We start from the raw sequence: 26,358 nt of genomic DNA, 5'->3' as shown, positions 1-26,358 counted from the left end.
GGTTTGAGCAGATATGGCTCGGATATCCTCCCGGTAGAACTGTCGGAAAGCAACTACTAGTAGTAAGTAGTACTAGTAAAAATGGTATTGGAGTTGTCGCAGTTTGTTTGGATCTAAGGCCGCTGGTAAACAAGTGCAAACGAACAACCTTTCTCGCGAAATTAAGACTTCCTGAGTCTTTCTCCCACTAACGCCACTACCATGAGAGCAGCCCGTGGAAGTGCCAGGGGCCGCACGCGGGGGCAACCGCATGCTCGTGGGAGGGTGAACACTTCTCTCCAAGTTAAAGATTCAAAAGCAGGTGCTGCCCCTCATACACAAATGGAATACATTGCATCAGTCAGCCGGAGCAGTGGGCTCGAGAAAGGCGGGGATGCGTGAGATCAAATTCCTCGGCTCATTCTTCGAACTTACATTTATTAGCTAGCTTGAAGGATTTCAAGGTGCAAGAGCAGTACAGAGTGTTTGTGAGTGAGAAGGTGGGCACTGGGTGTGCATGATGGCATTCGGGATGAGGTTTCATGCAGATCACAGTTACACAAGTTCTGGACAGAGAAACAGACGAAGGATGGGCAGGAGAACATTTTGATCCTATTTAGTGAGTCCTACGTTCCTTAATCAAGAACATATTCCAAACTTTGCTGGATAGGAAAACTTAGAGAAGGAATCTTCGCGTCCAAGCGGAGTGATGCCTTTGCAATCGAAGGTACGTTGATTCGATCTCGTATCAATATCCTCATTATCTAGATATCTTGCAGTGTACGAAACTTCTCTTTGCCTCTCATCGCTATTCGACTCCCCAATTCAGACATCTTCTATTCTCTCGCACCTCCTCCCAGAACTCTACACCTCCGCATCAATCCAGCCTCTAATCAGCTCCGTGCTCATATCGCTCCTCCACCACCTGATCGCCGGATATCCATCGCAAAAAACCTACTTTGAACATCTTTCGTGCCTCTCGCCCAACATGTTTAGTAGGACATCGGAAGCGTATACGTGGATATCAAATCTAGCAACGAGTCTCCGTACCCTCAACCAAATTAGGTTTGAAGCGCTTTCACGGCACGACGTATACAGACATTTCCTCACTGTATCAAAATCATCTGATGAGACATACGATCCTTTGGATCGTCTATCGCAAGATGCGGTGCACGCGCTCGTGGAACGGCTGAGAAGTAAAGCGAGGAATAAGGCGTGGGTGGTGCTACGCAGTGCATATCGGGAGATATCAGCTTCAGAAGAGACCCGGACTTGGATGGTCAAGTACCTAATGCTTTCAAGCAAGCAGGCTTCTACATCGGGTCTTTCTTTGGAGGAGTGGATGGATGGGCGGTGTCGAGATGGTCACCTTCGGCCGAGGGAAGGGGCAGTGGGGAGATGGGTTGTATGCAAGGTCAGATAACTGCTGCTACTTATGTTGATGTTGATCTAGTGTACGATAGAATGTCCGTGATAACTTATGATCCCAGGTTGTCGTCAGGAGATGTGGCGTACATGATACAAACTCTTCCTCCGCTTTTATGCGAGTATCAGTCGATATCCATCTTGCTCAAGGGCGATTGGTTCCGCAGCCTTCTCGAAGGCTGGTTGCCCCTCCATGGAGTTGTTTTCCTACTCTGATATCTCTTCAACCTTCCTCTTCCGTAAGAATGATCTTTTTTCGTGTGCTGCATGTCGTCCGTTTGACCCACGACATCTGAGTATGGTGTAGCTAAATCTGTGACAGGACTCAAGTACTTCGAAAATATCGATGGTATCTTGGGGTAGGTCTTGGTCTGAAAATCAACAATCGATGGTATCGATCTCTTCGCAGCCTCGGTCCTGTAGACCTTACACACGGAGATGTGGATGGCATGTTGGAGGTGCCTACTGTTACCGACAACTTGCACTCTCAGCACGGGATTCCTCGTTTGCCACTGGTATGCACACAGATCCATTGTGATAAGTATTTGATACTCACCTGAGCGCGTAGAGGCTTTCGAGGCCTATAAGAAGAAAACTGGTGGTCTTTACGACGAGTGAGTTTAGCTCGATGAACCACTGATGTCCTATTGATTTATGTGGAACAGGGCCACAAAACTTCTCACCGTCACGGAGAAACAGTACGAAAATCTTAAAAGTTTGTATTTCAAGATCGGCGGTGTAAGTAGCTGCTCTCGGATGACAAACCTCTGATTAATCCGTTGGAATAGGTCACCTATGAATTGACCCGTAACGCTCAGATCTGGCCGCGTGGACTGAACACCCTCGAAGGAGACAGAAGGACAAGATTTATCTCATTGTACAAGACCTTGGTACACAAATCGGGGCTGGGATGGATTTCATCAGTACGTGCCAAAATACGCTGCTGTCGGTCGTTCCTTACAAGCGTCCTGCATCCATTTCAGACGGATTTAGCTGGCTTCAGCGCTTTTACACCGTTTATGATGCCGAAAGCATGCAGTTTGGCAGTGGAACTACAGCATCCACCTCTGCTGAGACTAACTAACTAGAGCATAGGCCCGGGTGACACCGGCCAGATCTAACTCCTTGTTGACCAAGTTTTTATTTTTCTTTGTCGATTTTCTGTTTGATGTGAGCTCAAATTTATTTAAATTTCACATGAAGTACGAGTGTAATAAAAATACTTAAACTTGTGTTTAGCAGTCACATACGAGGAGGTCATATATGTTGTTGAAACCAGGGATAACACAGGTCGGATAACACCAGCATCGCCCTCGAGCTGGGCTATGTACCAGGTTGCACTTGGCACAACCAGGCACATCTATGACCTTGGCACAAGTGACCAGCCTCCTAGTACTTGAGGGTATTTGTGATTAGACTGGGCGATTCGTAAGACGGGGTTTTAGCATCATGCCTGGCGCTGCCAGCGTGTGCATGAACGTCGTTGAGGTATTTGGTCCTGTCATGGAAGATGCTCCTGCCCTCCACAAGTACCTGTGCAGTGTGCATTGGCTAGCCAGCGGTTGTAGTCCCTACCATGATCATGACAGTTAATATTATAATACTACCGGTGGCAGTGCAATATCATCTGAATCCTTGATACTACTAGTCGGTGACAGATCCTGCCACAGCCTTGAGCTTTTGAGCTCTTCACGTTGTTCCTTCTTTCATTCATATTCCTTGGACCACTACATTTTCTGCATTGATAAATACCCTTAGTTACTGCCGTCTGAAGCTAGGTGCAGCTGCTGCAGCACAACGACCAAGTTTGTGGACAACCTCCAGCCATTTGTTTCATATGCCACGGCCTCACCCTTTACTCTCCTTTGAGGTAGATACCTCGGGACAAGACACTTCCCTCAAACACGAGGATTTTGATTCGGAGGTTCAAAGAACTTGGTATCATTACCTGCCACTATGTTGTACGTCCTCGCATCGCGCGACTACCCTCGTTGACGCACTCAAAACATCCACAGTGCTACTTGTCCTCATGTTGGCTCCCCATCCTTCGTTGCTCATCATTCTCACAAACCACTATCTTTTCACATTGGACAAGACCGTCGCCTTCATTATCCATTTCTTGATACTTTATACCCTTGAATTCTTCGCCTTTGCTTCCTTGATGGTTTGCGTAGTTCGTGATCCCGGTCCAGTATACTTTAACGCTTCCGACCAGGATTCTACCCAACAGCGTGAAGATATGGGCCTCACGGAAGCTTTGATGACCATGGGGAATGCCGACGACGAATGTAGTCCTGACAAGTTTTGTCGGAAATGTTGGGTACCCAAACCGGAGCGCGCACACCATTGCAGCATCTGTGGTCGTTGTGTGTTGAAGATGGGTGAGCTTATACACTTCAGGCAGCTACGTTGCAGGCTTACCATACTAGATCATCATTGTCCTTGGCTTGGAGCTAAATGTATCGTGAGTAGTAGATTAAGCCTGCTGTATATCCATCTATAACGTCTCGTTTTCAGGGTTATAGAACATACCCAGCATTTGTTCACTTCTTGACCTGCATCACCGCTTTCTCCGCATATATTGCTACCATATCTATTTCCGCATTCTGGTGGTCTTTTAATAACCCACTTCGGGTTCCAGTAAGGAGTTTTGAATGCGCTTGCTGACTCTCTGAGACTTATATGGTTGTTCAGGACCAGGCCACCCCCGTTCATGAATTGTTACTCGCTGCTGCTGGCGTAATATTTACTCTGGTTGTCGGTTCCTTCTGGGTATACCACATCTACCTCATCACGTATGTGAACGCACAACTTTAATGCTTATTCTGTGCACTAATCGCAAAATAGCACTAACCAAACTACTGTCGAAGCCCTGTCACCATTCTTGTTATTGAGATATATTCCTGCGTTGCCCGCGTCCATGAAGTTGTCTGATCCTCCAATGGAGGAAGAGTTATCATACAACCAACGCAGAGTGGTCCGTGAGGCACATAGGTTCGTACGCATGTACGATGTCGGGTGGCGAAGGAACTGGGCGCAAGTTTTCGGATGGAGCAAGCCGCGGGGGTGGATTATTCTTCTTATTATTGGCGGCTCTGGGTAAGTCGTTTTTATGTACCACCTTTCCTTGCCAAACTCAACGAGAGGATCCATGCAGGAATGGTGATGGGCGGTCGTTTCCACGTAATCCACGCTCGCAGGAGATGCTGTCGCAGCTCGCGGCCCGCCTCGAGAAGGAGGCTTGAAATAGAATTGCTGGGCGCCTCGGTATATATGATGCTTAATGTTATTACAACCTGATGTACTTCCGTGAGAATGGAAGTACAGTAAGCAGACAAGGTAAGCCCATCCAGTGTTTCTATGATCGATGAGTACTAAAATATGATAGTGTTCGTGGACGTTATTTAATGCTGGATTAACGCGCTGCAGAATAAATCAACTTCGGCACGAAAACCTGGATTATGATCTGTCCAAAAAACTTCGGCCGAGTCTGTATTCTGCAGGTGATACCCTTCCTTGATATATCTACACATTTCTACCTGGAAGTTAAGGTCCTCTTTCAAGCCTTTTACTGAGGTGCCTATTACACTTATGTAAGCCATATTTCAGCTTGTGTCGCTGTTGGACAATTCTGCGCCTCACACGTTATCTTTGGATTTTTTCTGTGTGATAAGTTATATCTTCAAAATTATGAAGGTAAGTGGCGCGCCTGTGTGGCCTTGGGTGACATTGGCTCGCTGACGGTTCATGAAGCATGTATGTTGGACTACTGAACCAGTGATTTCACATCAATGGTTTTATGGATGTCATCAATTCAACGCACAAACGATCGCTGACTTGCGGCATGTTCCCGAAGTCGGGCATCGTGCCAGCAAGTCGGCTATTTGACAGGCGAAATGATGGAGAAACAGAGAGAATCAGGTAGGTATGGCTACTCATTCTGAAGGTCAATGATCGCCGAATTTATATCAGTCGGAACGGGGAAATGCCTCCCGGCGAAGCGTGAAGGTGCATGGTTTACCATCTTTTATCACTCCGTCAGCTCATGAGGTTCTCTCATGCATACTTATGGTATGGTCTAGTGGCCCTCGGAGCAGGACGGTGTGTTGCATTCCTTGGATTTGGTCCCCAAGACAATGATTATATAATCAACGCAAATCATTCGAACCCCTGTATCAGACTTATAAAGAGGATGGCTCATGGAATCCCTAGTCCTCCAGATCGTCAACGGCCATTTTCCAAGGAGGTCATTCCGCTCACAGTGCGATATCATGAGCACTCTTCAGATCGTCGATGTTCGGCTCCATGACAAGCACACTCCCAGTCACGCCAATGATATCCAGTCGCAGATCATCAGAGGACTCATGGCTGCCACAAATGAGAGGACCTTGCCCACCATGATTCTATATGACGAGCACGGCTTGAGGCTATACGACAATATTACCACTCAGGCTCCGGAATATTATTTGTTTGGCGCGGAAGAGCAAATTCTCCGAGACTACGCGAGCCAAATCGTGGATGTTATGCACCAGGGTACTGCAGGTGTTATTTCAGGAGAGGTCGTGCTTGAGCTCGGCGCTGGGTGAGTTTTTTTTTTGACCGGGTACTTTCATCTGCTGCTTCGTCCCGCGCGTCCTGTCTGCTGCGATGACATAATGTACATCTGATGAAATGGCACGCGGTCGCAATATGCTTTGTCCTGGCGCAAGGCATTAAAACGTCGCATTCCATCGAAACAACTGCTGATGCCGAGTTTCTTCTTATGTGTAGCGCATTGCGCAAGACTTCCCACATCCTTAACGCGCTTGCTAGTCTCATTCCTATCGCCCCGCCTGTTGTCCCCATAACATACTACGCTCTTGATCTTGAAGAACGTGAGCTCAAGCGTACTTTGACGGGGCTTCGCGAGTCTGCAGTTGGTTCTATGCTTGTCGGCAAAGTCGAGACGAAGGGCATGCTTGGAACGTACGAAGCTGGAATCAAATTCATCGAGGAAGGCGGTCTTCAAGAGACTTGTTTTGCGGACGGTGCTTCGCGACTATCGTTTGGATCTTACAAGCTCGATAGCATTCACCGGGACTCCTCTCCAACCTCGACAGGCTCTTCATTTCCTGACTCGACAGACACTGAGATTACTTCTCCGTCCACACCAGGCAATAGTCAGCCTCCCTTACATTTGCTCTTCCTTGGCTCCTCGCTAGGCAACTTCAAGCGCGGAGAAGATGCCGAATTTCTGCGGGCGTTGCCATTGGAGCCCGGTAAGGATACACTTCTTCTTGGGTTGGATCATGATAATGGTCGCGAGGAGATTGAACTGGCGTACAATGACCCTCAGGGTCACACTCGACGTTTTATACTGAATGGGTTGAAGTCCGCTGGGAGGGCACTCGGAGACGAGTCCACGTTCACGGTAGAAAATTGGGAATACGTAAATACGTACAACGAACTCAAACGTAAGCACCCCTTATCAATGCGATTAAAGGTCAATCCGAACAGCGTTTTAGGTCGTCATGAAGCATATTATAGGTGTACCCGGACGCATAGCATCAACCCCCCGATGGCGCCCAAGTCGATCCAGTTTTTGGAGGGTGAACTTGTAAGCATGGAAATATCGCATAAAGTATGTTGCACACATTGGATTGGGGATAATTCACGAGTAACGAATTTAGTTCTCGGAAAGCGATGCATACACGCTATTCACTGAGGCCAATCTGCGGCCTATCCAGCGATGGATGGACAATACGAGACGTTACTCACTTTGGCTCTTAGAACGCCCGCCTATCGTATTTCCGTTGCTTGACTCGCCATCGGCGGTGTCTGGCCACATTTCCAAGTTCGGTATTCCCTCGATAGAAGACTGGAGCAACATGTGGACTGTTTGGGACCTCATCACGCTGCGCATGATACCCCCTGCAATGCTTTTCCAGAAGCCGATTGATTTGAGGCACATCTGTCTGTTCTATCTCGGTCACATCCCAACCTTTCTTGACATTCACCTATCTCGTCTGCTTGACGAACCCCATACCGATCCTCAGGAGTTCAAGGTCAGTCCCATTCACAAGACATGATCGGCGACTTATACCTTATTTGCAGCACATTTTTGAGGTACAAAGCAATTATTTCCCAAGAATAGGTACGCTAAATTTGATTGTAGAGAGGCATTGACCCCATTGTCGACGACCCGACTCAATGCAACCATGTGCGCCCTATCGTTCCACTCATTGGTCCAGCCTAATGTTATCCATAGCCTCATTCAATGGTTCCTACGAAAGATGATGATTGGCCCTCAATTCACAGTATTTTGGCCTTCCGAAACCGTACCAGGGATCGCCTTAGGAAGGTTTACAGTGATATCGCTGAAGGCAAGATTCCCTTGACTAGGAAGGTGGCTCGTGTCCTGTTCATGACGTTCGAGCATGAAGGTTTTCATGCCGAGGTAACGTTGGCTCTTGGGAAGTTGGTTATATGCTGAGGTTACTTCAAGACGCTTTTGTATATGCTAGTTCAGCGTGCAGGGACAGGAACGATTCCTCCGCCCGACTTTTCTCCTCCCCATTGGGAGAGTCTTGCAGCGCATTGGCAAACAGCACCCAAGCCTGCTGTAGCGACCGTTGAAATAGGCCCTTCAACTGTTACGTTTGGTATTGACGACATTGAAGAAGAGGACACCGATCCTGCAAAACGCTATGATGTCGCTGGTCACATCTTTGGGTGGGACAATGAGAGCCCCAGTCGGGAGGCTGAAGTTAAAGCGTTTCGTATGGAGTGGCGACCGGTGACAAACGGAGATTTTTATGAGTTTTACAAGGGTGCTGGGCAAGGTAAAGTCAAGTTCCCTGCAAGTTGGGAGGATTGTAACGGAGATACCTGTGTAAGTGTGTATCCATCTAGCTTCCGCGTTTAATCCCAAACGTTCTGCAGGTGCGGACGCTGTATGGCCCAGTTCCCATCAAGATCGGCTGGGACTGGCCGGTCCTTACTTGCTACAATAATCTTTCAGTGTATGCGAGTGTCAAAGGCGGACGCATCCCGACCGAACCGGAACTGAGGGTCTTCCTCAACAAATTCTCTTCTGGGTATGAAGGGGGCGCCAACGTCGGATTTAGGAACTGGCATCCCGTTCCGTACGTATGCCTTCTCGTGGATGTTGAGCGTAATAATCATTTCATACCAGGGCCACTACCGGCGGAAGCAAGCACGATGGGAAAGGACACAATGGAGGGGTGTGGGAGTGGACTTCCACTGTCTTTGACAAGTATGATGGTTTCGTACCATCGACCTTGTATCCGGGGTAACTATGATTGATTCTCGTATAACAGCTCATTAATGTACCTCACTCAGGTATTCTGCTGATTTCTTCGACCAATCTCACCAAGTGGTGGTATGTGCTGCACCAGTTTTCATCCACATTAACTTACATTCATCAGATCGGAGGATCATACGTGACCATTCCCCGCATTGCTGAAAGGAGCAGTGTACGCAATTGGTACCAGCGGAACTACCCCTACTCTTGGACGAGCGCCAGAATTGCTTACGACGTGTGAAGCAAACATCACTACAGGTTGTCATACATTGTTGGACATGTCGACACTTATACTAGTTATATGTACACTATCTCATCGTAGAATGAAAACTAGGCACTCCCCTGCTTCACAGGGTTCTCGGATTAAATGCCTCCAAGAATGAAGCTGGCTCCACTTCTTCGTTAACCTTCACCAAAGTAGTTGCTACTTCCACATGCTCTCCCTCCTTCGCATGTTTATCATTTAGGTAGTTTTGAGCGTACTGCAGCGCGAGTCTTCGTTGAGGCTCTGGTACGTTCTTCCCCAGCCAGGTGTAAACCGCTGGGAATGCATGGTCATCCAAGATGAAAACACCATCAGACTGAAGTGAAGTCCTCTCTGCAGCGACAGCGACGACGTGCCCGCCATTGGCATCCTCGTTCAGTTTGTACAACACCGGGGGATCGATCGGACTCCCTTCGTCAGGCGGTAACGGCACGTCCTTTACAGGAGACGTGATTCCTGCTGCTTGAAGGAACTCTTGTTCGTCCGAAGTCCCCTCGTCTGCATGGTTATTATTAGCGAATCGCAGATCAGTCGACTAATACACTCACCAAACACTTGAAATTTAGCCTGAGGAACCCTCCACTGTCCCATATACATCATGTACTCAGCTGACTTGTACCTCGCCCAAGCAGTACTCTTCTTCGTGTTAAATTGCCAGAAGAGGGGACCTTTGTCGAGTACATAGACGACTCCCTGGAGCATAACTAACCCCTCGCGAGGTACTTCGCGCACTATAAGCTGCTTCCCGTCCGCTGATCGTGTCTTGAGCACCTTGTGCCGCGTCGTAACCATCGTGTACATCTTCTTCTCATCTTCAGGCAACATCGTGAGGACACTGTGATGTCCCGTCGATACCCCGCCATGCAAGATCATGAAGTGTGGGAAATAGGATTTGTATCGAGGGGATTCGTGGTTTTGGATTTCGCGGTATAGTGTCGCTTTGCCTCCGAGGTCTGATGGGTATTTTGAACATCGTTCGTGCCTAGAATATATGAGAGGATAACCTACGTTCGTCGAGCTCAGCGGCCTTGAATGCAGCCATGGCAGCTTCATCCTGAGTCGTATATTCTCCTAGCCAGAAATGCAGATCGTAGCGGAGTGCCTGGTCCTTGCCATCAGGTCGGTACGTCTGCGTGAAAGAAACATAAGAACTCGGGCCCACTCGCACATATCGTCCCAATCCCAATCGTCACTCACATGCAAGACAATGTATGATTCGCCATCGTAGAAAGTCCCATAATTCTTCTCATGCGCCACCCAGTCACTGCAATCGATGATAGCAAACTTCTCTACCCTCCAGATCTGAAAACCAGGTATCACACCAGCTTTCACCCAAGCTGATTCCTTAGCGCCAGCGTGCTCGCGGACGCGTCTTTCAAGCTGTGCATGACATCAAGCTTCAAAGCGCCAACGAAGCGATTCCCGAAACTCACATCGGAGCCTATAAGCGCAATGCTAGAATCCCTAACGTCGTACGCAGGCATTATACGCAGAAATCGATATTCACGATGGCGGTAGGGTTAGAGAAAGAACAAGATAACAGCGAACACAGCACGCTGCACGTGTCTACATAAAGCGCTGGAACAGCTTTAGACTTCAGAAGCTTCATCGCGGAATGGAAATAAGCTGTGTCTGACACAACAAGGCGCTTATCCATAGTGCACTGCCACCATAGCCTGGACCCAGAACTATAGGGAGCTATCAGAATCAGAGGTATCAAAGACATCGATCATCGTTTCATCTTCATCATCTGAATCGTCTGAATCTCCTGAATCTTCTCCCCAACGTCTCACTGTAAACACGTCTGCTTCGCCCTCTTCTCTCAAAATACTACCACGTCAAATAAGTATGAGAAACAGTTGATACCGAGGCAAAGGGACTTACTGATCAAAAAGCGAGATCGTCTCATCCTCTCCTTCATCATCCTCAATTTCCTCATGCAGCGTCGGATGCGGCCCAAAAAGTGCTCTCAGGAACGTTCTTTGCGCTGCTAGATCTTGCGGCTGAAGCGTCCTCACGGTCGATGGAGTAGGAAGAAGATTTTGAGCGGCAGGCGACGAAAGTGTAGGGCTATGAAGCATAACTTGTCGTTCAACACCCGAAGTCACGATATGTAGCAAGGACGGATGGATCGCAACAGAATTTACGATTGATTTATGCCCTTCAATTGATCGTCAGCGACGAAATCCCCAAACCGAGCGTGATGATAGATAGATACCATTTAGTCTTGCTAACGGCGTCGATATTTCAAAAGGCACGTATCTGTTCTCCCACTTGCCTTCCGCAAACGCTAGTACCTGCACGTCAGAAATTCCGCCCCCACATACACAATATATGCTCACCGACAGTATCCGGCCATTCATGGTTGTACCACTCATGAGGGGTGATCTCTTTCCTAAGCCCCTGCAAAGTGAGCAAAGGAGGAATCTTCCATACATAAGCCCTGAAATCATCAGACCCAGCGCCGTACATATCATCTTCATCCATCCCAGGACCACCAAACGCGCCCGACTAGATGAAGTGAGCTGATGTGAAATCTTAACACAGAAACGAAGCGGCACACTTTCATCGTACATGAATTAGTGTATGTCCGCTGGGATGGAGAGATGGGGGTTCCATCAGGAGCATTGCGGCCTGTGCATATAGCCAGGGGGTGTGGATCTGACAAGGCATATACCGTCGGGTAATAGTGCTAGAGCATGATGAGAGAAAATAATGACTGCAAGGGGAAGCTTACAAGGAACGTCACAGCCAATTTGCTTCCTGGAGAAGAGTATGAAGCAGCACAAAGCAACTCATGGGAGTGACACACTCACCATCACGATCAAAAGTCAAACTACTGCTCTCCGGATTACTAAGATAACTCGCCGACTTTCTTGATAACTTCGTGTTATACTATCATTCGCCTCGTGAACCAATTCACAACAGTAGCACCACCAAGGGAACATACATACCACTCTCACGATCCCACCATTCGACCGTCCAGACAACGGCCCAAAAGCCATCCGAGTATCCCGAAGACAAACCTGCCCATGCACATCACAAGTCGCAAAAACATGCTCCATAACCGGATGATGTTGCACGCCTGTGAATTCAGCCGTATGTTGAAGCGTCCCCTGCGCCGCGCTCATTCTGCCGCCCGCGCGGCCATCGTGCAGTACCAGTTTTCCGTCTTCGCTGTGAGCATGCACATGCCGATTCAGACTCGGATACGGGTGCGAATTAGGACGGGTTTGGAGACGTACCTGGCGCTGAGAAATATCTCATCTTCGTATGGATGGCATGTAAGCGCTCGAATACTATCCTACGCTCCTTGACGTCATTCCAAGTTTAATAAGAACGGGAATGGGATGCTTACGTCGTGATCCCCGTACTGTTCGATGAAAGACGACGAACCTCTCCCATCACCACTGCTACTGCCAACCCCCCGCAACGTCGAAACATCGTACTTTAAAATAACATTATCCGCTCCCCCACTACCATCACAGCTCGTCAGTACAACACCCATGACGTGATACGAATCCTCACCTATACAAATACTGATTTGTAGCCGAAAAATCAAGCGCCAATACATTTCCCTGTCCACCACCACAGCCATAATCATAAGCATCAGTGACCCTTAGTAACGACAACCACGCACAAAAACTCACACTAGGCCCAGCAAAAGCATGCGCCGGACGCACCACATCCACTTCACTAAAATCCCAAAGCAACACGCGAAAATCATCTCCAGCGCTCGCGAGCCATCTACCGTCGTGCCTCGAGAAAGCGAGGTAGTTGACGCATGATTTGTGGGCTGTTAATTTCCTGTGGGGGTGGTTAGAATTAGATGTTATTGTTATTATTATCGTGATGCTAGGGTGGTTGAAATGATGATGTGGGTAGCGCCGGCACCAGCGCTGGGGTGGGCACGATGTATCAGTGGCAATGGCAATGGCAGTGGCAGCGTGTGCCACGCACATACCAAACGCCGATAAATGTGATCCGCGCACAGACACGTACAAAGGACACGCTCACCGCACAAGGCGCCCATACACCACACACCACACATACTCCAAGGCGCCCACACCCGGGTCATACACAGCTTACCTAGAATACGGCAACCCATGCTCATAAAACCGCCTCAAAACATCCTTCCTCGCGATATTGATAGACCGGGCGGTTAATGATTCCGTTGGACAGAACTTGTAGTGACGCATTATGCGCGTGGTCTTGTCGTTTCATCAATATCGGGCGCGTTGAGGGGTCATCAATATTACGGACAATGCGGAGCGCTGTGGTGCACTGCCTGGGGTGTACACAATAAGCAGTTCCGGTGTACGCAATAAGCTAGCCCTGGTATGACATACAAGGACAGCTGTAGCGGATCGGGTTCAACTATTTCACACACGACGCACGTTGCCGAGACGTATCAGGATGCTTTTGGGTTAGCGTGACTTCCTGTTTTGGTACCGCGCCGACGCTCGAGCTCGCTGTCGAGGACAGCGAACTCGATACTCGCCCAATCTTTCACCCTGTTGCCTAGTTCTTTTTGAGAATTCCTGTCATGCATTCATGCAGGGCGAGAAGGGTTGTGTTGTCCAAGAGTTAACTAGTTACAAGTAACAAATTTATGTCCCTCAAAAAGAACTAGTGAAAAGGGTCAAGGATTGGGCGAGTATCTGAGCTCGCTGTCCTCACCAGCGAGCTCGAGCGTCGTATGACTCGTATCGTCGCACGGTGTTACCAAAACTCAAAATTTCAAAAACTAGTTTTTAACTCGAAGGTGGCGGTGAGTTAAAAACTCGTCGTTAACTCCGTGGGTCCGCAGCCCAGCACCGATCAATCAATCACACATCGCCTCACACCAAAAAAAAGAGCGCGAGCGCGAGCACAAGCATACAATGCTACATACACGATATCACAACAACAGAGTATACAACTACTATATAACAGTGCATTACGCACGTACTCGATAGATAGATAGATATCTAGAAACAGGGATGACGACCGCGACCACAGAAAGGGAAAGAAAGAGGAAAGGAATTACTCGAAAACATACTAATGTACTTCCTACATGTCAAGATAACCTGATCCTATGTACGCATCTATAACCCCCGCAAGGGTCGTCTATGTGGGGTTTTTGAAAACATTGAGAGTGAGATGAAAAAGGAGAGGGAATAAGGTATTAAGAAAGTGAGTGGATTGTTGGATGTTGGATGGAGCAGGGGGAGTGGAATTGTGGGTAGATTGTTTATTTGGGAATCAATCAACGACCGACGAGCAGAAAACAAAACGAAACCAGAGAAAAACAAAGGAGTGATGAGGAACATCACCTCCCAGACCTCGTAGCAGCCTCAAACTCCTTGAAACCTGGAAGCTCAACTTTCCCCCTCCTCGCACCAGTACTCATAAATGTCCCCTCCTCATCACTACTACTCTCATCCTCATCCAAATCCATCGGAAGCACCTCACTCTCCCTCTCAACCTCGCCACCACCCAAATTCAAAGGCGGCAACGTGATAGGCGGCGAATTACTCCTCGAAGCCGGCACCGAACTCGACGAAAACACACTCGGAGGAGATTTGGGTTTCATATTCAAATGATGCGAATTCGGCCAGCTTGTATTTCGGGGTGGGTGGCTAGGGTGGATGGGCGTCATTCCGAACGCCATGCGTACGGAATATGCGAGGTGGTGGTTGGGGTGCGTGTGAGGCGAACCAGGTCTGGAATTGGACGGGCTAATCGTGATCGCACTGCTGTCGAACACGGGCTTGGAGGTGTACATCCCATTCCCTACTAGTGGGTACGTAGAGCTGTTTGGGCTGCTCCCGCTACTACTAGGCCCACTTGAAAGTTGGGGCGTTGGGAGGTTATGTAATCCGCGCTCAGAGGCTTGGGCGGCGAGAGAGAGTTGGCCGGGGTATGTGCGGACGTGGGGTATCGGTCCTTCGAATGAGCCTTGTTTGCGGGAAGCTGGGAAAAAGCCACCGCGGTTTGGGGGACTGCTGACGATGCTGGAACGCCGAGAGCGTTGGCGTGATGTGTGGCTAGGTTCGTCTATAGGGCTGATAGACACATCCGCGGGCGGTAACGAGATGGGTGATGGGGCCCTGGATGGATTTGTTGAATGCAGATTTAGTGTGCGAAGCGGGCCGAGGAATGGGCTTGTGGATGGTGTAAAGGTGAACTCTGTTGCTTTGATTCCCGAGGGTGGGGAGAACTCGGCAGGGCCAGGATATGTTGCACGAGGTTGTGGGTGTTGTGCGGCGATGTGAGAGTCGGAATCTGAACTCAAAGGAGAAGGAGAATCTTCGTGAGTTACGAGATGACGATAAGCGGGGGGATGGAGGGAATGCAGTGGGGCAGTCAGGGTCCGGGGTTTCGGAGCTTCAGGATGGAATGATGGAAGTGCAGGGACGGAGCGGGGGTCTTGTGGCATAGGAGTCATTTGCCAAGCAGGGCCGCTTATTCTTCTTTTTGCACGGGTGAATTTGTCGGAAGATCTGATGTCTTCGTCTTCGTTCCAGTCACGAGTGCTAGATACACCAAAATAGCCGTCAGCGCCTGCGCCCTTGAGGGATATTGTGGAGTGAACGGGGGAAGCGGAAGCACTTTTACTTGGGCGTCCGCGGAAGTAGATTGCCTCGGCGTTCCGGGCTTCGTATTCTGCACGGCGAAGGGCTTCTGCGTGACGAGCTTCGTATTCTGCGCGACGGAGAGCCTCTTCCCGTTCGAGAGCGTAAAGCTCGTCCATTGCTAGACTGGATAAAGCGGAGAAAGCAGAAGGGTTTGATGAAATCGGGACATGAGTCTGGGAGCGTCTCGGGTGAGAAGGCTCATAAGAGGATAGCGAAGTGGGGCGGGCATATGATTCAGCCTACGATAAAAGGGTTAGTTTGATTACATAAACCAGAGAAGATGGAACATACCTCGTCATCGCTATTCGCTCTACTTCGGGCCTTCTTCTTTACTCTGATAGAAGTTCCTTCTTGTATGCGGGGGTCTGAGCGAGACAAGGAGTGTAGGTTGATGCCTGGGCCAGCGGGGTCATCTATGATATTGATATCGGCCTTTTGCTTTGCTTTACCTTTGGCATTTGATGCGCCAGACAAGGAATTGTCGTTGTTGTGAATGCGAGAATGCCTTGTGAGTTCGTCGGAGCGAGAGAAACGCTTCTCGCAAGATGGAAAAGTGCAGACAAAGGGTTTTTCGCCTGTATGAGTGCGAATGTGACGGGTCTAGAAGTGGTCGATCATATGAGATCAGCACGTTGCTCGGGAGTATGAAAAAAAAAAGATGATGGGATTTACCTGGTGTTCGAGCCTGCTAAAAGCACGACCGCATAGAGGATAAGGACATTTGTAAGGACGAGGAGCGACTTTATCATGGGATGGGGGTGCAGGTACTTGAGTCTCCATTGTGGTTGGGATGAGTGATGGAAGAAAAGAAAAAAAGAGGCTCGGAGTATAAGTAGGCGCTTGAGTATGTAATTGGGGGGTTTACTAGTGAATTACGGCTTTGCGAGGAGTCCGGGGTAGGAGGGAGGAAGGGCTGGAATGGAGTGTGGATGAAACGTGCAAGGGGAACAACGTGGAATCACGCTCTCTCGGTTAAACCAGTGCTGCCATCCTGTACGTTTATAAAGAATGAACAATAAAAAATTATAAATTGACATGTTATCTTAGATTTAAGATTTATTATATAATCACCCCGCATCTCCGCCTTGCACCTTATCGTTATCTGGATTACCCCGGTTCTAATTCAACGTTGTCATGAACAGCTAGCACCACGTAGCTAACCTATTTCAATTAAAAACTACCTCCTCGGCCGCCATCGGGCGGTGCACTCCGCCCTTTGGCGTATTGATTTCCTTTATTTATTGTTTCCTAGTGACCGTTCGCCACAACGCTTGCTCGACGTCAGTCCGCATCAACCCCGCTATCGAGACGACGTGTCAAAAATAAATCATTCCTTACCCTTAATTATAACCCTCAACTTCAAACCTCCCAGTCCGCCGACAACTCCTTTATCAATCTGCCACGTGCATCGAACTTGGAAGTACCGAGGTCGCGTCCCACTTGTATGCTTGTCGTGTTGTAACAATCCCCCTCCCCAACAAGACCCCGACCATTTGCCGTGAATGCCGGGACAATGCATAATGCTGCACAATGTCCTTCATTCCCACCCATCATCCCCGCGATGCCTCTCGGAATCCTCAAAGGGGGCAGAAACCAAAGACCCGGGGCTATTGACAAGGCAACATTGCCAATCATCCCCCCTCCCAGCCTAGACGTCCACGTGGGTGGTCCATACCACATATCATCCTATCATTCCCACCCTTCGAAGGCCTAGATCTTATTCCCAGCGTGCAGGGAAATGAAGCATCTCGGAATCCTCAAAGGAGACTCACTCTCAGACTTCCATCCACAACGTTGACGACCACGCATCTGGGAAAAACAACCTACGTAAACCTCCCCATACGTCATCTCTCGTATACGCAATGAGCGTAATGTGCCACTAGTACATCATCCCAGAATATCGATTTCATGGTAGGCTATGACACTGCCCACACGTAGGGACGCGTCTCGGACACCCTCAATGGAGATCTACAACGCAACGTTTTATATTGATGACTATGCACCTGCGTGCTGGATACTGGGAAAATACGTGACGTACGGTTCTCCACATGCCGAAAGGCTCCCCCCACATGCCGAAGGCTCTCCTCATGCCTTGGCGGATGGCCATTCCGACAAACTACCGACACATCTGAGAGGGCGCGCGCTTCCTTCTCACCCCCTCATATGTGATGATCTGTCTCACCGACATACTACCGACGCCTCTCAGAGTTTCGGCGCACGCGCACCTTCTCACCTTATCTGCGTATCCTAACACGAGAATGGTGTTGTTAACTCGAAGGGTTGACAACGAATATGCGAATACTTATGGTTGTGGAATGCGATTGATATTGGTGATTACAACGAGGAGGCTTCGACCTTTGTGCTATCTGGAGAAACAATTCTGCAACATTCGTACGATCAGTCGGCCTGTCTAGTTTTTGTCTTTTGCTCAATATCTGGTCGCCATTTCTTACAAAGGGAGTGGCGCGGTGCGTTTTCTGAGGTTCCGAGGCAGCGACTCGGAGCTGACAAAATCTCGACTAAACTTCAAGCAAAGCTATGTAGGCTACCACTTTCCCCATGGCACTCACCTCAATTAATATGATCACATAGTCATGCTCACCATCATGCCCACTCCACAGGTTTCACCACGCCACTCTGCCAGCAACTGCGTTCGCGCTCCTTGCTATTCCATTATCCGCGCTTGGAGAGAAATGAATGAAGCGTCTCGGAGGCCTTAAAGGAGAACCGACAGCGCAACATTAACGACCACACAAAGACAAACGGGAACGTACGGGAAGGACAAGGAAGGACATCCAGTACAAGGACTCCCTTTGATCGTTCGTCGCGAGCATAGCGTGTCTCTCCACGTTCTCACTCGTGATGACGCTGTATAATTGACCGTGACAGCATGACGTGAATCGTTCACATTGTACAAACAAAACGCGCATAAACATAACATGACGTGGTGTACGAAAAATAGGCTCCGAACCACCGGTTTTCTCCCCCAGCTCATATGGAGGAAAATGAACCTGGAGGCCCTGGAGGAGATTAGACAACGTACCATTGATATTGACGACAACCGCGCATTTGGATCTGGGAAAGTATGGGATGCAACCACCACACAATGAATTGAATTCGGCTTGCCCCAACGCTCCTCGCTATGACATTATCCGCGGGCCAAGAGGGAAACGAAGGATCTCGGAGCCCTTGATGGAGAATCGGCAAGAGACTATATGACGACAGCCGTGCATCTTCCCCAATCTAATGCGCCGTGGCCTATAGAGTTAAAAAGTATCAAAACACACGTTTCGTTCCAACACACACGTTCGTTTCGAAACACGCAGTTGTTTAATGGTACGAGACGCTTCTTAGTAGTTGCCTCGAGTTCTCATCATGACGAACCGACCTTCGGGGATTTTGAACGACGTTGATATATGTTCTTCGAGGGACCTATTCAATTGTAATGATTCGTGTGAGTCCGAGAGTAACTACTGTAATGTCGACGTCATGATAGCTCAACGTAAACCACTGCCTTTTGTTCTATTTAGTCTCCCTACATAGCCCGAGTCGTGATTTCGAGCTAATATATTGTCATGATAGTTCATCTAGAGCAGATGTCGAGATGAGTTGCCTTCACAATGATCATGATGTGATGGAGTCTGCCTAGTGACATAGGGGTTTTACTGGTCCACCTTCTGTCCAAGTTTTTTATTTCTTTTGCTTCCTCAAATGCTTTTGTGTTTCCGGAACCGACGGTTGGGAATGGACAATCATATGCATATGAATGTTACCCGACCACAGCCCCGACGAATACGAGACATGCGCACAATGTGACATGAACTCGAAATTTTTCTGATGCAACACATGTTAGTGGAGTTGAAAACTTATCAAGGTTTAAGGCCTAGGTTTGAACATTGTCCGAGCATGGAAAGCCGAAACCTGTGCAAAAGCACTCATTGCGGTGCCATGGGGTGAGGACGAGGCGGTGTCGCCCTTATCTACCCCAAACTGCGGTGACTTGCATACGCCGTGACGTGATCGATCGGTCTGGAGCATAGGCATCACACTAGTACGAGGCCCGGCCGGCGCGCCATTACCGTTCCAAGACACTACTTGGCATTTTAACGAAATAACATACGGGTACACCTTCCAAAAGGCGCAAAAAAAAAGATACATATCATATATATATTTGTATTATACCACGTAGATCCCGAATTCTGGATGATGGATTCTGCGCATCGATATGAAATCAGCTATCATTCAAATTTGTTTTGATCAAGAGTATGTAGAGTTGTCAAAACTACATACATACCATATGCAGAGGTTACGTAGAGATACGGACCGATAGCAATCATTAAGCACCACCCTGCACACACATGCAGGCAGTCAACGCAATGCGCAGAACAGCCTGGTATTGCGCAATACTGGCCCCCCAGCAGCACCGTTGTCGTGGAGTATTCGTGGAGCCAGAAATGAATGGATCGACCGTCAAGATCTGGGTGCGTGGTCTTATCGTGCTACTCCCTGTCAACAAAACAGCACATCCAGAAGGTACAGCGACCGCCGGCCGGATGCAATTGTAAAAAGACGATAAGAGACAATTCAGAATTCAATGGACCATTATGGAGGAATAAAGTAATTTTTCATGTGATTATAATTATCGCAACACAGATTACCGTCGTCTCGTTCTCGTCGTTTGGAATTTCGATGTCTCGCGACGCAACCGTCTGTGATTCAGATCCAACCTTAGTGTGATTGGACAGATAGCATGTTGGCGATACCACGTACCTGCTGGCTCTCTCCTTTTCCACTTCTCGCCTCTCTACTTCTTCTGCCGTCAGGACCTCGAACCTTGTTCTGAATTCTTCTGCTTCCGTCCATTCTCTCCATACGCTTTGCAGCACCTTTGGTCCCTTCGTCCTTCCCCAACCCATACCCAGCCCCGTCTTGTCTTTCATCCCCTCAGCTTCCTTGTCCCCACCAATCACGCCCCATTCGATAGCGTCCTTCTTGTGCTTTATAAGCTCTTCATGGATCGCATGGGCTATGAGCGGCAGCGCCTCTCCCGACAACCCCAGCTCAGTACAGAGCTGCGAAGCAAATGCTTCAGGCGTCAGGGGTGAAAGCAAATCCCACTCTATATGGTCGAGTAGATGATACGTCGCTATCTGCACATCAATCTGAAAAAACCTCAATGAAGCAACCAAACCAAATTCATAATAAGAAAACAAGCGCACGCTCAGAATAACACGACATTCAGCAACCTCCTCGCCACCTTCAACATGCGGATCCAAATCCATAGCATGGTCCACACCTATATCCATCGACGCAACGCCTTCGTGGTCTTCGATCTGTGCACGAATTTGGTTGGCAACTGTATCCACCCATGGGATGGCAGGCAGGTCAAGGTCTGCGCAGAATACTCTAGCAAACGATTCAGGTTTGATGAGCGTCTCGTTCAAGTTCCAAACGAAGCAGTCTCGTATTCGGAGCGTATCTGTTTCAAATTCAACCCGAATAGGCACCAGAGACGCGCGCGTCTGTGCTTGTGCCTGAAGCATATCCACCGCACTGTACACAATCGTTATTTACGAGACCACCCAATAGCAGTAAAAGTACGCACGGATATTCATGTGCAGTCGGAGCGACGGGTTTTGCTTTAATAAATCGACTTGGAGGAATCATGCCTAAATAGCTCTGATCCAACTCTCCCCTGTCGTTATGCATTGGTGTAGAGCGCGCTTGTGCTTGGGGCTGAGGGGTGGACATCCCACTGCCCGAGTGAAAAACCGACATGCCAGTTCCCATTCGCCGCGTCCTCAATGTCGTCCGCGTGCCTCCACTAGCCACAAAATCAGAGTCGTCAGATTCGAGAGCACCAGCGTCTGGGAACTCGTCGCCTGAGCCTGGTTCGGCGTAGTTGATCATGCCTCCGCGGCGGGTGGACGCTCGCGTGTTTCCGGCTGCTGCTCCAGAGGGCTGCGTGAGTATGGGTTGGACGAGGAGAGTCGTTCCTGTGCGTAGGCGGGAGGCATATGTGGAGTGGAGAGCTTGGGAGACTACGGGTAGTGGGTGACGGGGTGGGTTAGGGGGGAGCTGAGGAGCGACTGGTGTGGGTGCGACTGGTTGTGGGGGCGGTTGATACGTGGGCGCGGCGACGATCGGTTGTGGGACTGGTGGGGCAGTAGTCTTTGCGGTGCGATGTCGAGCACGGGTAGTCTTGTTCGGATTGGTCGTTGACCAAGTGTGAACATTTTTCAGGTAAGCTGGCGCGTTGTTGTTGTTCAGTTGAGGAGGGAATGTGATGAGAGAAGGAAACGAACGAACCTTTGGATGTTGATTGTTGGGGTGCGGGAGAGACGTAGTGCTGGAACTGGTTTGTGGGGTTGTTGGCTGCGTTGGAGAGCTGCGTGATGGTTTGTCGCAGCTGTAAATCTGTGAGGTTCGTCATGTTTGTCGGGTAGCTTGTCGTCGAGGAGGCCGCTTGAGATGCGTCTGTCATGTTTTGATTTCGACCAATTGGTCGAATCTCCAAGGTTGCAATATTGCTTTCTATCTGCAACGTTGCTGGTTTTCAAAATATTGACTGGACCAGCCTACCTATGACCGACTTGGAAGGTTCGAGCCTAGAACTTGAGAAATCGAATGGAGTTCCAGCTCGTGGCGTAACAGTACTTCTAAGAAAAGCCGCGTTTCTTACATAATCATAAACTTTGGATTGAGAATGTCGATGATGTCATTTCACTGGACCAGCTATATAACAATCGACATTCAATTCCACTCCACCATCACACCAATATGTCCTCCCCACGATCCACCGAGAATCCCCCCAAAGACGACCCGGAAGCACCACGCCCTCCTTCCAAGGTCGTTGAACCCACCAAAGTCGACACTGCACCACAACAAGGTAAGTACTTTATTCATTCCCTCGTTTCAAGTTAGACCTAATAAACGCACCCTTCTAGCTTCCACTTCACCTGGTGACGGTAGTCACATACCCGCGGACCAGATACGCGATCCCTCCGAAGTCGATCGCAACGACCCCAATATCAACGTGGTCGAAATCCCCGGAGAGAAATTACCGCATCCTTCCTTCAAAGAACAAGTGTTTGGTGAGTCAACTCCATGCGAATCGGCTGTACAAACTGACGCGCCGTTTAACAGGTTATGCCAAGGTATGATGCCACGATCCGCATCGCTTGTGGCTTATTACTCATTAATTACTTTGCCTTGCCGACTTGCTTTCAGGTCATCCGCGGAACGGTCAGTGACTTGTTCAAACTTCTATTATTCTCTTTAATTATTTATCTTTGTAGGCTCTTGGTAAAGCGGACGTCAAGGAAAAGGGGGAACAAGTGTTGCGAGGCGAAGAAACGGTTCCGAAACGGCGAGGTTCGACTTCGAATTGATGCCTTGTCATGTTCCTCCGTCAGTGAACTCGCTACCTTGTATTTTATTCCTATTACTCGAACAGTCGAACCCCATGTTTAATCACCCGCCACCGTAGATCACATGCAGTGTTGTAGCCTACTTGTAGGGCAATATATTCTACGGATGAGGATTCATCATGATCTTCAAGTACGATCAGTAATTTCCTGAATGTTCGAACTCCAAGCTCAACTCTCGTCATGCATATCTAGACTACTTGGCTTGAACCGGGTATTATCTTGATTATCGCAGTCTGCGAAAACGAGGCAATTTGCGAATCATCCCGACCCCGATGATCCTGCAGGGTTATCCTCTTGTAATACGGAGGAAAGATTGTCGGTTGGCTTGCACGAGGATGTGACACTTGCACATTTAACTGCCACCTGCAGCGCGACAGTTGGATGGAGGTGTATCCAGACAAGCTTAGGTGCAAATCTATGAGGGGGGTTCCGCCGGACAAAATAATTTTGTATGGCAAATACAAACGTTGAAGAAGAAAGCCAAATTTCTCACTACGTCGGTGGACAGTCGCGGCTCAATTTGGTCGGAGTTTCGCTATGCCAAACGAACCTAGATTTTCTCAACGTTCATGCCATCCCGCTCCTTCCGCCTGTGTCCTCAATAGTACTACTACCCAAGCCTCCAAATGAACGGACCTAGACACCCCCAGAGTGTCTATTTCCCGGGAACGTTCTCGATCTCTCAGTGATGCGGCTTTCAGTAGCTTTCAGTTTCAAAGGGCATCAGTGCAAAAACTCTCAGGCCAGGTTCAAAATAATGGGGAGCAACTTGATGCGCGGATTCACCACATCCGTGCATGCACGGCCCACCAAGCTGGCTCGTATAATGAACTCAGTGGGTGGCAACCATATCGGTTGAAAAACAAATTGAATCACTTTTGGAAGGTGGAGGGTGCGCTTAACCAACTCAAATCGTGAAAGCACAAAGTCGATGTCAGCGGAGGCCAGCGGCCAGCTGCAGGCAGAGTATTGATGGGAAGTCGTCGTCGAGAGAACATTAATATTGCGCAATTGACGAGTCACAGTCGATATTAATGCGGCGCGCCAGTGATAGATAAAAATCACACAAACCATTTGAAATTTTGAATTATACCATACAACTTTTTGTTTGAGGTGCCCCCGAGTCGTAGCAAATCGTCGAAAGCAAATGATGCTCGTTGAAAGCTTTGAAGAGCCATTTGAGGGTTTCTCCGAAAGACGTTCTAGCTCAGGGCATAAGTGTGACAAATTGATAAGCAATACATCGAAGGGCTTGTGGCGCTGCCACAAAGGCTAATTCCAATTGCTAAACTGGACAGGGTCCCCCTTTCAATTATCATATAGTTACAGTACCGTGCTCCCCCGACCCCAAGGACTTCGTTCAATAGACGGAAACGCACGGAAGGAACCTTTAGAAGCGTAGCCCATTTATTAGGGTGCTCTCGCTCGAAAATTCCACTGGACAACCACCATGTCTTCCACACCCATTGAAACATCTGGATCTACTTCACCTGTCTTCAATGAAAAACAGATCGAAGAGTCTTTACCGCCTTCCGCGGTGCACGCCGCCAACCCAGTCGTCTCCAGCGCCGAGTTTGTCCTCGAAGTAAGTTCTCACAATGTGGTCGTCTGCCCGGAAATCATTTGATTGACGATGACCACCACCAGCAAACAAACATTGTCAAAATCAACAACGACGCGGTCAGAATAGCCGCACAATACGTCAGTCCAAATCTTGATGTAATTTGAGGGCGTCACGTATCTGAACGAACCGTGTAGATTTTGCGAAAAGTCGCATCCGAGTCATATACTCCTCGCACATGGCGCACGCATCCCTTGCATATCTGCCCTCCGGAGCCATATGACCCCAATAATATACTCACGGGCGCATGTCTGAACTGGATATTCCTCATCTCCTCCCTGAATTTCAGTTTTTGGTCGGAAAAAGAAGGCCAGCCAGATCGATACGGCGTTGAATGGCGAACCAGCTGGGGCAGCGAAACAAAGACAATCCACACCGGATACTGGAGCCTAGTAGCCGCTTTGAATCGAGGTGGGCAAATCATCATCAAAAAACTTTTATAGTGTCCGAATATGTACTGACTTGAACCCGATGATCGTCAGCGCTGGAGGAGGGTATTCCCATCATCGATCCGAAATTTTATTCCTCCGAGACATTGTGCCCAGATTCGTTGATAGCTCACGTATTCCGCGCTGCACCTCAATCTGCCGAACCGATGCCCCTGTTTAATGAACGCTTAGCGATCATGCGTGAAGTCGGCACTATACTGTGTAATGTAAGCTCTTCCCCATATGCATACGCATTCTGGTTTTCATAGACGTATATGTAGGATTTTGGAGGATCGTACCTAGGGTTTCTTGATGCCTTTGAAAGAAGACATGAGAATCAGGGCACGGCCCTTGATCTCGTCCAATTTGTCACGGACTCGTTCCCGTGTTTCAGAGATGAACGATTGTTCAATGGACGACGAGGCAAGTCGATACACTGCTGGCATCTATCAAGTCATCAAGACTAACCATCCGTGCTCACCAGTATATTTCTGGAAACGACCCCAAATCCTAGTCGCAGAGATCTGGGCAGCTTTCTACCCGGAAAATCCCTACACCCCACACCCCATTTTCCCCGGACTCAACGGGCCACTTATCAGCGACCTAACGATGTTCGCAGATTACCGCGTTCCACAGATCCTGCATCACCTCCGCATCATCACCTATCCTGCATCACTGATCCGTGAACTGCGCAACGGCACGCAACTCGGTCCCGGATCGAAAGAAGAAATGAGCTTGCGCGCCGCGAGCATCGTCGCTGTTGAACAGATTCGAAATGAGATGATCTCTTGTGGATCTGATTGGGAAGCGAGTAGTGTGCTGATCGATTTCTATCTTTGGGATCTTGCCAAAAAACTGGAAGGGGGAGAAGAGTGCATTGATGGGATTGAGACGGATGATATCGTGCCCGCGCATAGGACGAGGAGTATTTGGTACTAAGCTTTTGGTTCATCAGTAGACATAGACTTCGCTTTTTTCGCACTCCAGTGTTTATTTACTCTTCTTATTACCTCTAGAATTATAGATTCACTTATACATTTGAAATGTGGACATACCTAACGACGACAGTTTCTGGTTGCACAAAACAGCCTTCGGTCTTCTTGGTGGCATGGCATTCACAAGTTCCAATCTGTGCCACACTGATGAACTCAAATGTGTGGGTTTCTGCACTTCGTAAGCTGTTCCACAATGTCTGGAGCGACTGAAACCAACGCCCACAACCTTGGATATGACGTACGTGTGAATTATGGGCGACGTATCTCGGTATCCCAGGCCGTCAAAACACCC

General features: G+C 48.8%; 10 protein-coding genes across 10 annotated transcripts; 6 read left to right on the top strand and 4 right to left on the bottom strand.

Moving 5' to 3' along the window:
- The first annotated feature begins 171 nt into the window (after positions 1 to 171).
- DEU56DRAFT_778075 (uncharacterized protein) lies at positions 172 to 1,522 on the top strand. Its single transcript, XM_041351811.1, has 5 exons — positions 172 to 377; positions 424 to 479; positions 535 to 598; positions 650 to 706; positions 759 to 1,522. The coding sequence occupies exons 1-5, from the start codon at positions 374 to 376 to the stop codon at positions 1,400 to 1,402; spliced, it is 825 nt and encodes a 274-aa protein (XP_041213247.1). The 5' UTR covers positions 172 to 373; the 3' UTR covers positions 1,403 to 1,522.
- On the top strand, positions 1,523 to 2,623 carry DEU56DRAFT_778066 (uncharacterized protein; the record flags this gene model as incomplete). Its single annotated transcript, XM_041351810.1, has 5 exons — positions 1,523 to 1,919; positions 1,973 to 2,018; positions 2,070 to 2,119; positions 2,223 to 2,327; positions 2,388 to 2,623. Coding segments are annotated over exons 1-5 (467 nt in total), but the record flags the coding sequence as incomplete, so codon positions are not given.
- A 417-nt stretch (positions 2,624 to 3,040) lies between these two features.
- DEU56DRAFT_778058 (DHHC palmitoyltransferase-domain-containing protein) lies at positions 3,041 to 5,053 on the top strand. Its single transcript, XM_041351809.1, has 8 exons — positions 3,041 to 3,365; positions 3,420 to 3,785; positions 3,834 to 3,868; positions 3,922 to 4,044; positions 4,099 to 4,199; positions 4,252 to 4,503; positions 4,562 to 4,743; positions 4,793 to 5,053. Exons 1-7 carry the CDS (start codon positions 3,242 to 3,244, stop codon positions 4,647 to 4,649), a joined length of 1,089 nt encoding a protein of 362 aa, XP_041213245.1. The 5' UTR covers positions 3,041 to 3,241; the 3' UTR covers positions 4,650 to 4,743; positions 4,793 to 5,053.
- A 622-nt stretch (positions 5,054 to 5,675) lies between these two features.
- On the top strand, positions 5,676 to 8,948 carry DEU56DRAFT_727899 (uncharacterized protein; the record flags this gene model as incomplete). The annotated part of the gene is made up of 12 exons (XM_041348014.1): positions 5,676 to 5,986; positions 6,175 to 6,857; positions 6,909 to 7,024; positions 7,074 to 7,448; positions 7,498 to 7,509; positions 7,559 to 7,603; positions 7,652 to 7,840; positions 7,889 to 8,275; positions 8,326 to 8,528; positions 8,579 to 8,695; positions 8,746 to 8,785; positions 8,832 to 8,948. The coding sequence occupies 12 exons, from the start codon at positions 5,676 to 5,678 to the stop codon at positions 8,946 to 8,948; spliced, it is 2,595 nt and encodes an 864-aa protein (XP_041213244.1).
- Positions 8,949 to 8,961: 13 nt separating this feature from the next.
- DEU56DRAFT_778053 (uncharacterized protein) lies at positions 8,962 to 10,579 on the bottom strand. The gene is made up of 5 exons (XM_041351808.1): positions 10,406 to 10,579; positions 10,170 to 10,352; positions 9,981 to 10,101; positions 9,521 to 9,925; positions 8,962 to 9,470 (listed from the first exon to the last, which is right to left on the bottom strand). Exons 1-5 carry the CDS (start codon positions 10,454 to 10,456, stop codon positions 9,055 to 9,057), a joined length of 1,176 nt encoding a protein of 391 aa, XP_041213243.1. The 5' UTR covers positions 10,457 to 10,579; the 3' UTR covers positions 8,962 to 9,054.
- Positions 10,580 to 13,340, bottom strand: DEU56DRAFT_778050 (WD40 repeat-like protein). The gene is made up of 13 exons (XM_041351807.1): positions 13,062 to 13,340; positions 12,623 to 12,779; positions 12,501 to 12,550; positions 12,331 to 12,448; positions 12,218 to 12,276; positions 11,927 to 12,149; positions 11,789 to 11,867; positions 11,710 to 11,735; positions 11,536 to 11,664; positions 11,315 to 11,483; positions 11,191 to 11,262; positions 10,857 to 11,133; positions 10,580 to 10,802 (listed from the first exon to the last, which is right to left on the bottom strand). Exons 1-13 carry the CDS (start codon positions 13,169 to 13,171, stop codon positions 10,661 to 10,663), a joined length of 1,611 nt encoding a protein of 536 aa, XP_041213242.1. The 5' UTR covers positions 13,172 to 13,340; the 3' UTR covers positions 10,580 to 10,660.
- Positions 13,341 to 14,283: 943 nt separating this feature from the next.
- On the bottom strand, positions 14,284 to 16,372 carry DEU56DRAFT_752366 (uncharacterized protein; the record flags this gene model as incomplete). Its single annotated transcript, XM_041349624.1, has 3 exons — positions 14,284 to 15,831; positions 15,884 to 16,192; positions 16,265 to 16,372. The coding sequence occupies 3 exons, from the start codon at positions 16,370 to 16,372 to the stop codon at positions 14,284 to 14,286; spliced, it is 1,965 nt and encodes a 654-aa protein (XP_041213241.1).
- A 3,874-nt stretch (positions 16,373 to 20,246) lies between these two features.
- DEU56DRAFT_880172 (uncharacterized protein) lies at positions 20,247 to 22,076 on the bottom strand (the record flags this gene model as incomplete). Its single annotated transcript, XM_041356081.1, has 5 exons — positions 20,247 to 20,301; positions 20,363 to 20,754; positions 20,812 to 21,145; positions 21,198 to 21,747; positions 21,902 to 22,076. The coding sequence occupies 5 exons, from the start codon at positions 22,074 to 22,076 to the stop codon at positions 20,247 to 20,249; spliced, it is 1,506 nt and encodes a 501-aa protein (XP_041213240.1).
- Positions 22,077 to 22,372: 296 nt separating this feature from the next.
- On the top strand, positions 22,373 to 22,983 carry DEU56DRAFT_908311 (uncharacterized protein; the record flags this gene model as incomplete). Its single annotated transcript, XM_041356982.1, has 5 exons — positions 22,373 to 22,481; positions 22,540 to 22,686; positions 22,739 to 22,749; positions 22,823 to 22,837; positions 22,891 to 22,983. 5 exons carry the CDS (start codon positions 22,373 to 22,375, stop codon positions 22,981 to 22,983), a joined length of 375 nt encoding a protein of 124 aa, XP_041213239.1.
- Positions 22,984 to 24,246: 1,263 nt separating this feature from the next.
- Positions 24,247 to 26,168, top strand: DEU56DRAFT_552418 (uncharacterized protein). The gene is made up of 6 exons (XM_041346771.1): positions 24,247 to 24,607; positions 24,670 to 24,723; positions 24,781 to 25,054; positions 25,126 to 25,298; positions 25,353 to 25,494; positions 25,556 to 26,168. The coding sequence occupies exons 1-6, from the start codon at positions 24,473 to 24,475 to the stop codon at positions 26,008 to 26,010; spliced, it is 1,233 nt and encodes a 410-aa protein (XP_041213238.1). The 5' UTR covers positions 24,247 to 24,472; the 3' UTR covers positions 26,011 to 26,168.
- Positions 26,169 to 26,358: the final 190 nt, after the last annotated feature.

Source organism: Suillus clintonianus (assembly GCF_016758775.1).
Source record: "Suillus clintonianus strain FC179 chromosome Unknown DEU56scaffold_8, whole genome shotgun sequence".
Taxonomy (NCBI): domain Eukaryota; kingdom Fungi; phylum Basidiomycota; class Agaricomycetes; order Boletales; family Suillaceae; genus Suillus; species Suillus clintonianus.
Note: the sequence above shows the minus strand (reverse complement) of the source record. Positions and strands in the feature narration are given on the sequence as shown.

Coding starts and splice junctions, on each gene's coding strand:
- DEU56DRAFT_778050 (XM_041351807.1), bottom strand. CDS start 13,171: ATGCGTCACTACAAGTTCTGTCCAACGGAATCATTAACCGCCCGGTCT. Junction 11,263..11,314: donor TGAATGGCCGGATACTGTCG/GTGAGCATATAT, acceptor TGCAGGTACTAG/CGTTTGCGGAAGGCAAGTGG. Junction 10,803..10,856: donor ACGATCTCGCTTTTTGATCA/GTAAGTCCCTTT, acceptor TTGACGTGGTAG/TATTTTGAGAGAAGAGGGCG.
- DEU56DRAFT_778053 (XM_041351808.1), bottom strand. CDS start 10,456: ATGCCTGCGTACGACGTTAGGGATTCTAGCATTGCGCTTATAGGCTCC. Junction 10,353..10,405: donor TTGCGCTTATAGGCTCCGAT/GTGAGTTTCGGG, acceptor TGTCATGCACAG/CTTGAAAGACGCGTCCGCGA. Junction 9,926..9,980: donor GGCCGCTGAGCTCGACGAAC/GTAGGTTATCCT, acceptor AATACCCATCAG/ACCTCGGAGGCAAAGCGACA.
- DEU56DRAFT_778075 (XM_041351811.1), top strand. Junction 599..649: donor GAACATTTTGATCCTATTTA/GTGAGTCCTACG, acceptor TTTGCTGGATAG/GAAAACTTAGAGAAGGAATC. Junction 707..758: donor TGATGCCTTTGCAATCGAAG/GTACGTTGATTC, acceptor GATATCTTGCAG/TGTACGAAACTTCTCTTTGC.
- DEU56DRAFT_778058 (XM_041351809.1), top strand. CDS start 3,242: ATGCCACGGCCTCACCCTTTACTCTCCTTTGAGGTAGATACCTCGGGA. Junction 3,786..3,833: donor TCGTTGTGTGTTGAAGATGG/GTGAGCTTATAC, acceptor TTACCATACTAG/ATCATCATTGTCCTTGGCTT. Junction 4,200..4,251: donor TACCACATCTACCTCATCAC/GTATGTGAACGC, acceptor ATCGCAAAATAG/CACTAACCAAACTACTGTCG.
- DEU56DRAFT_552418 (XM_041346771.1), top strand. CDS start 24,473: ATGTCTTCCACACCCATTGAAACATCTGGATCTACTTCACCTGTCTTC. Junction 24,608..24,669: donor GCGCCGAGTTTGTCCTCGAA/GTAAGTTCTCAC, acceptor GACCACCACCAG/CAAACAAACATTGTCAAAAT. Junction 24,724..24,780: donor TCAGAATAGCCGCACAATAC/GTCAGTCCAAAT, acceptor CGAACCGTGTAG/ATTTTGCGAAAAGTCGCATC.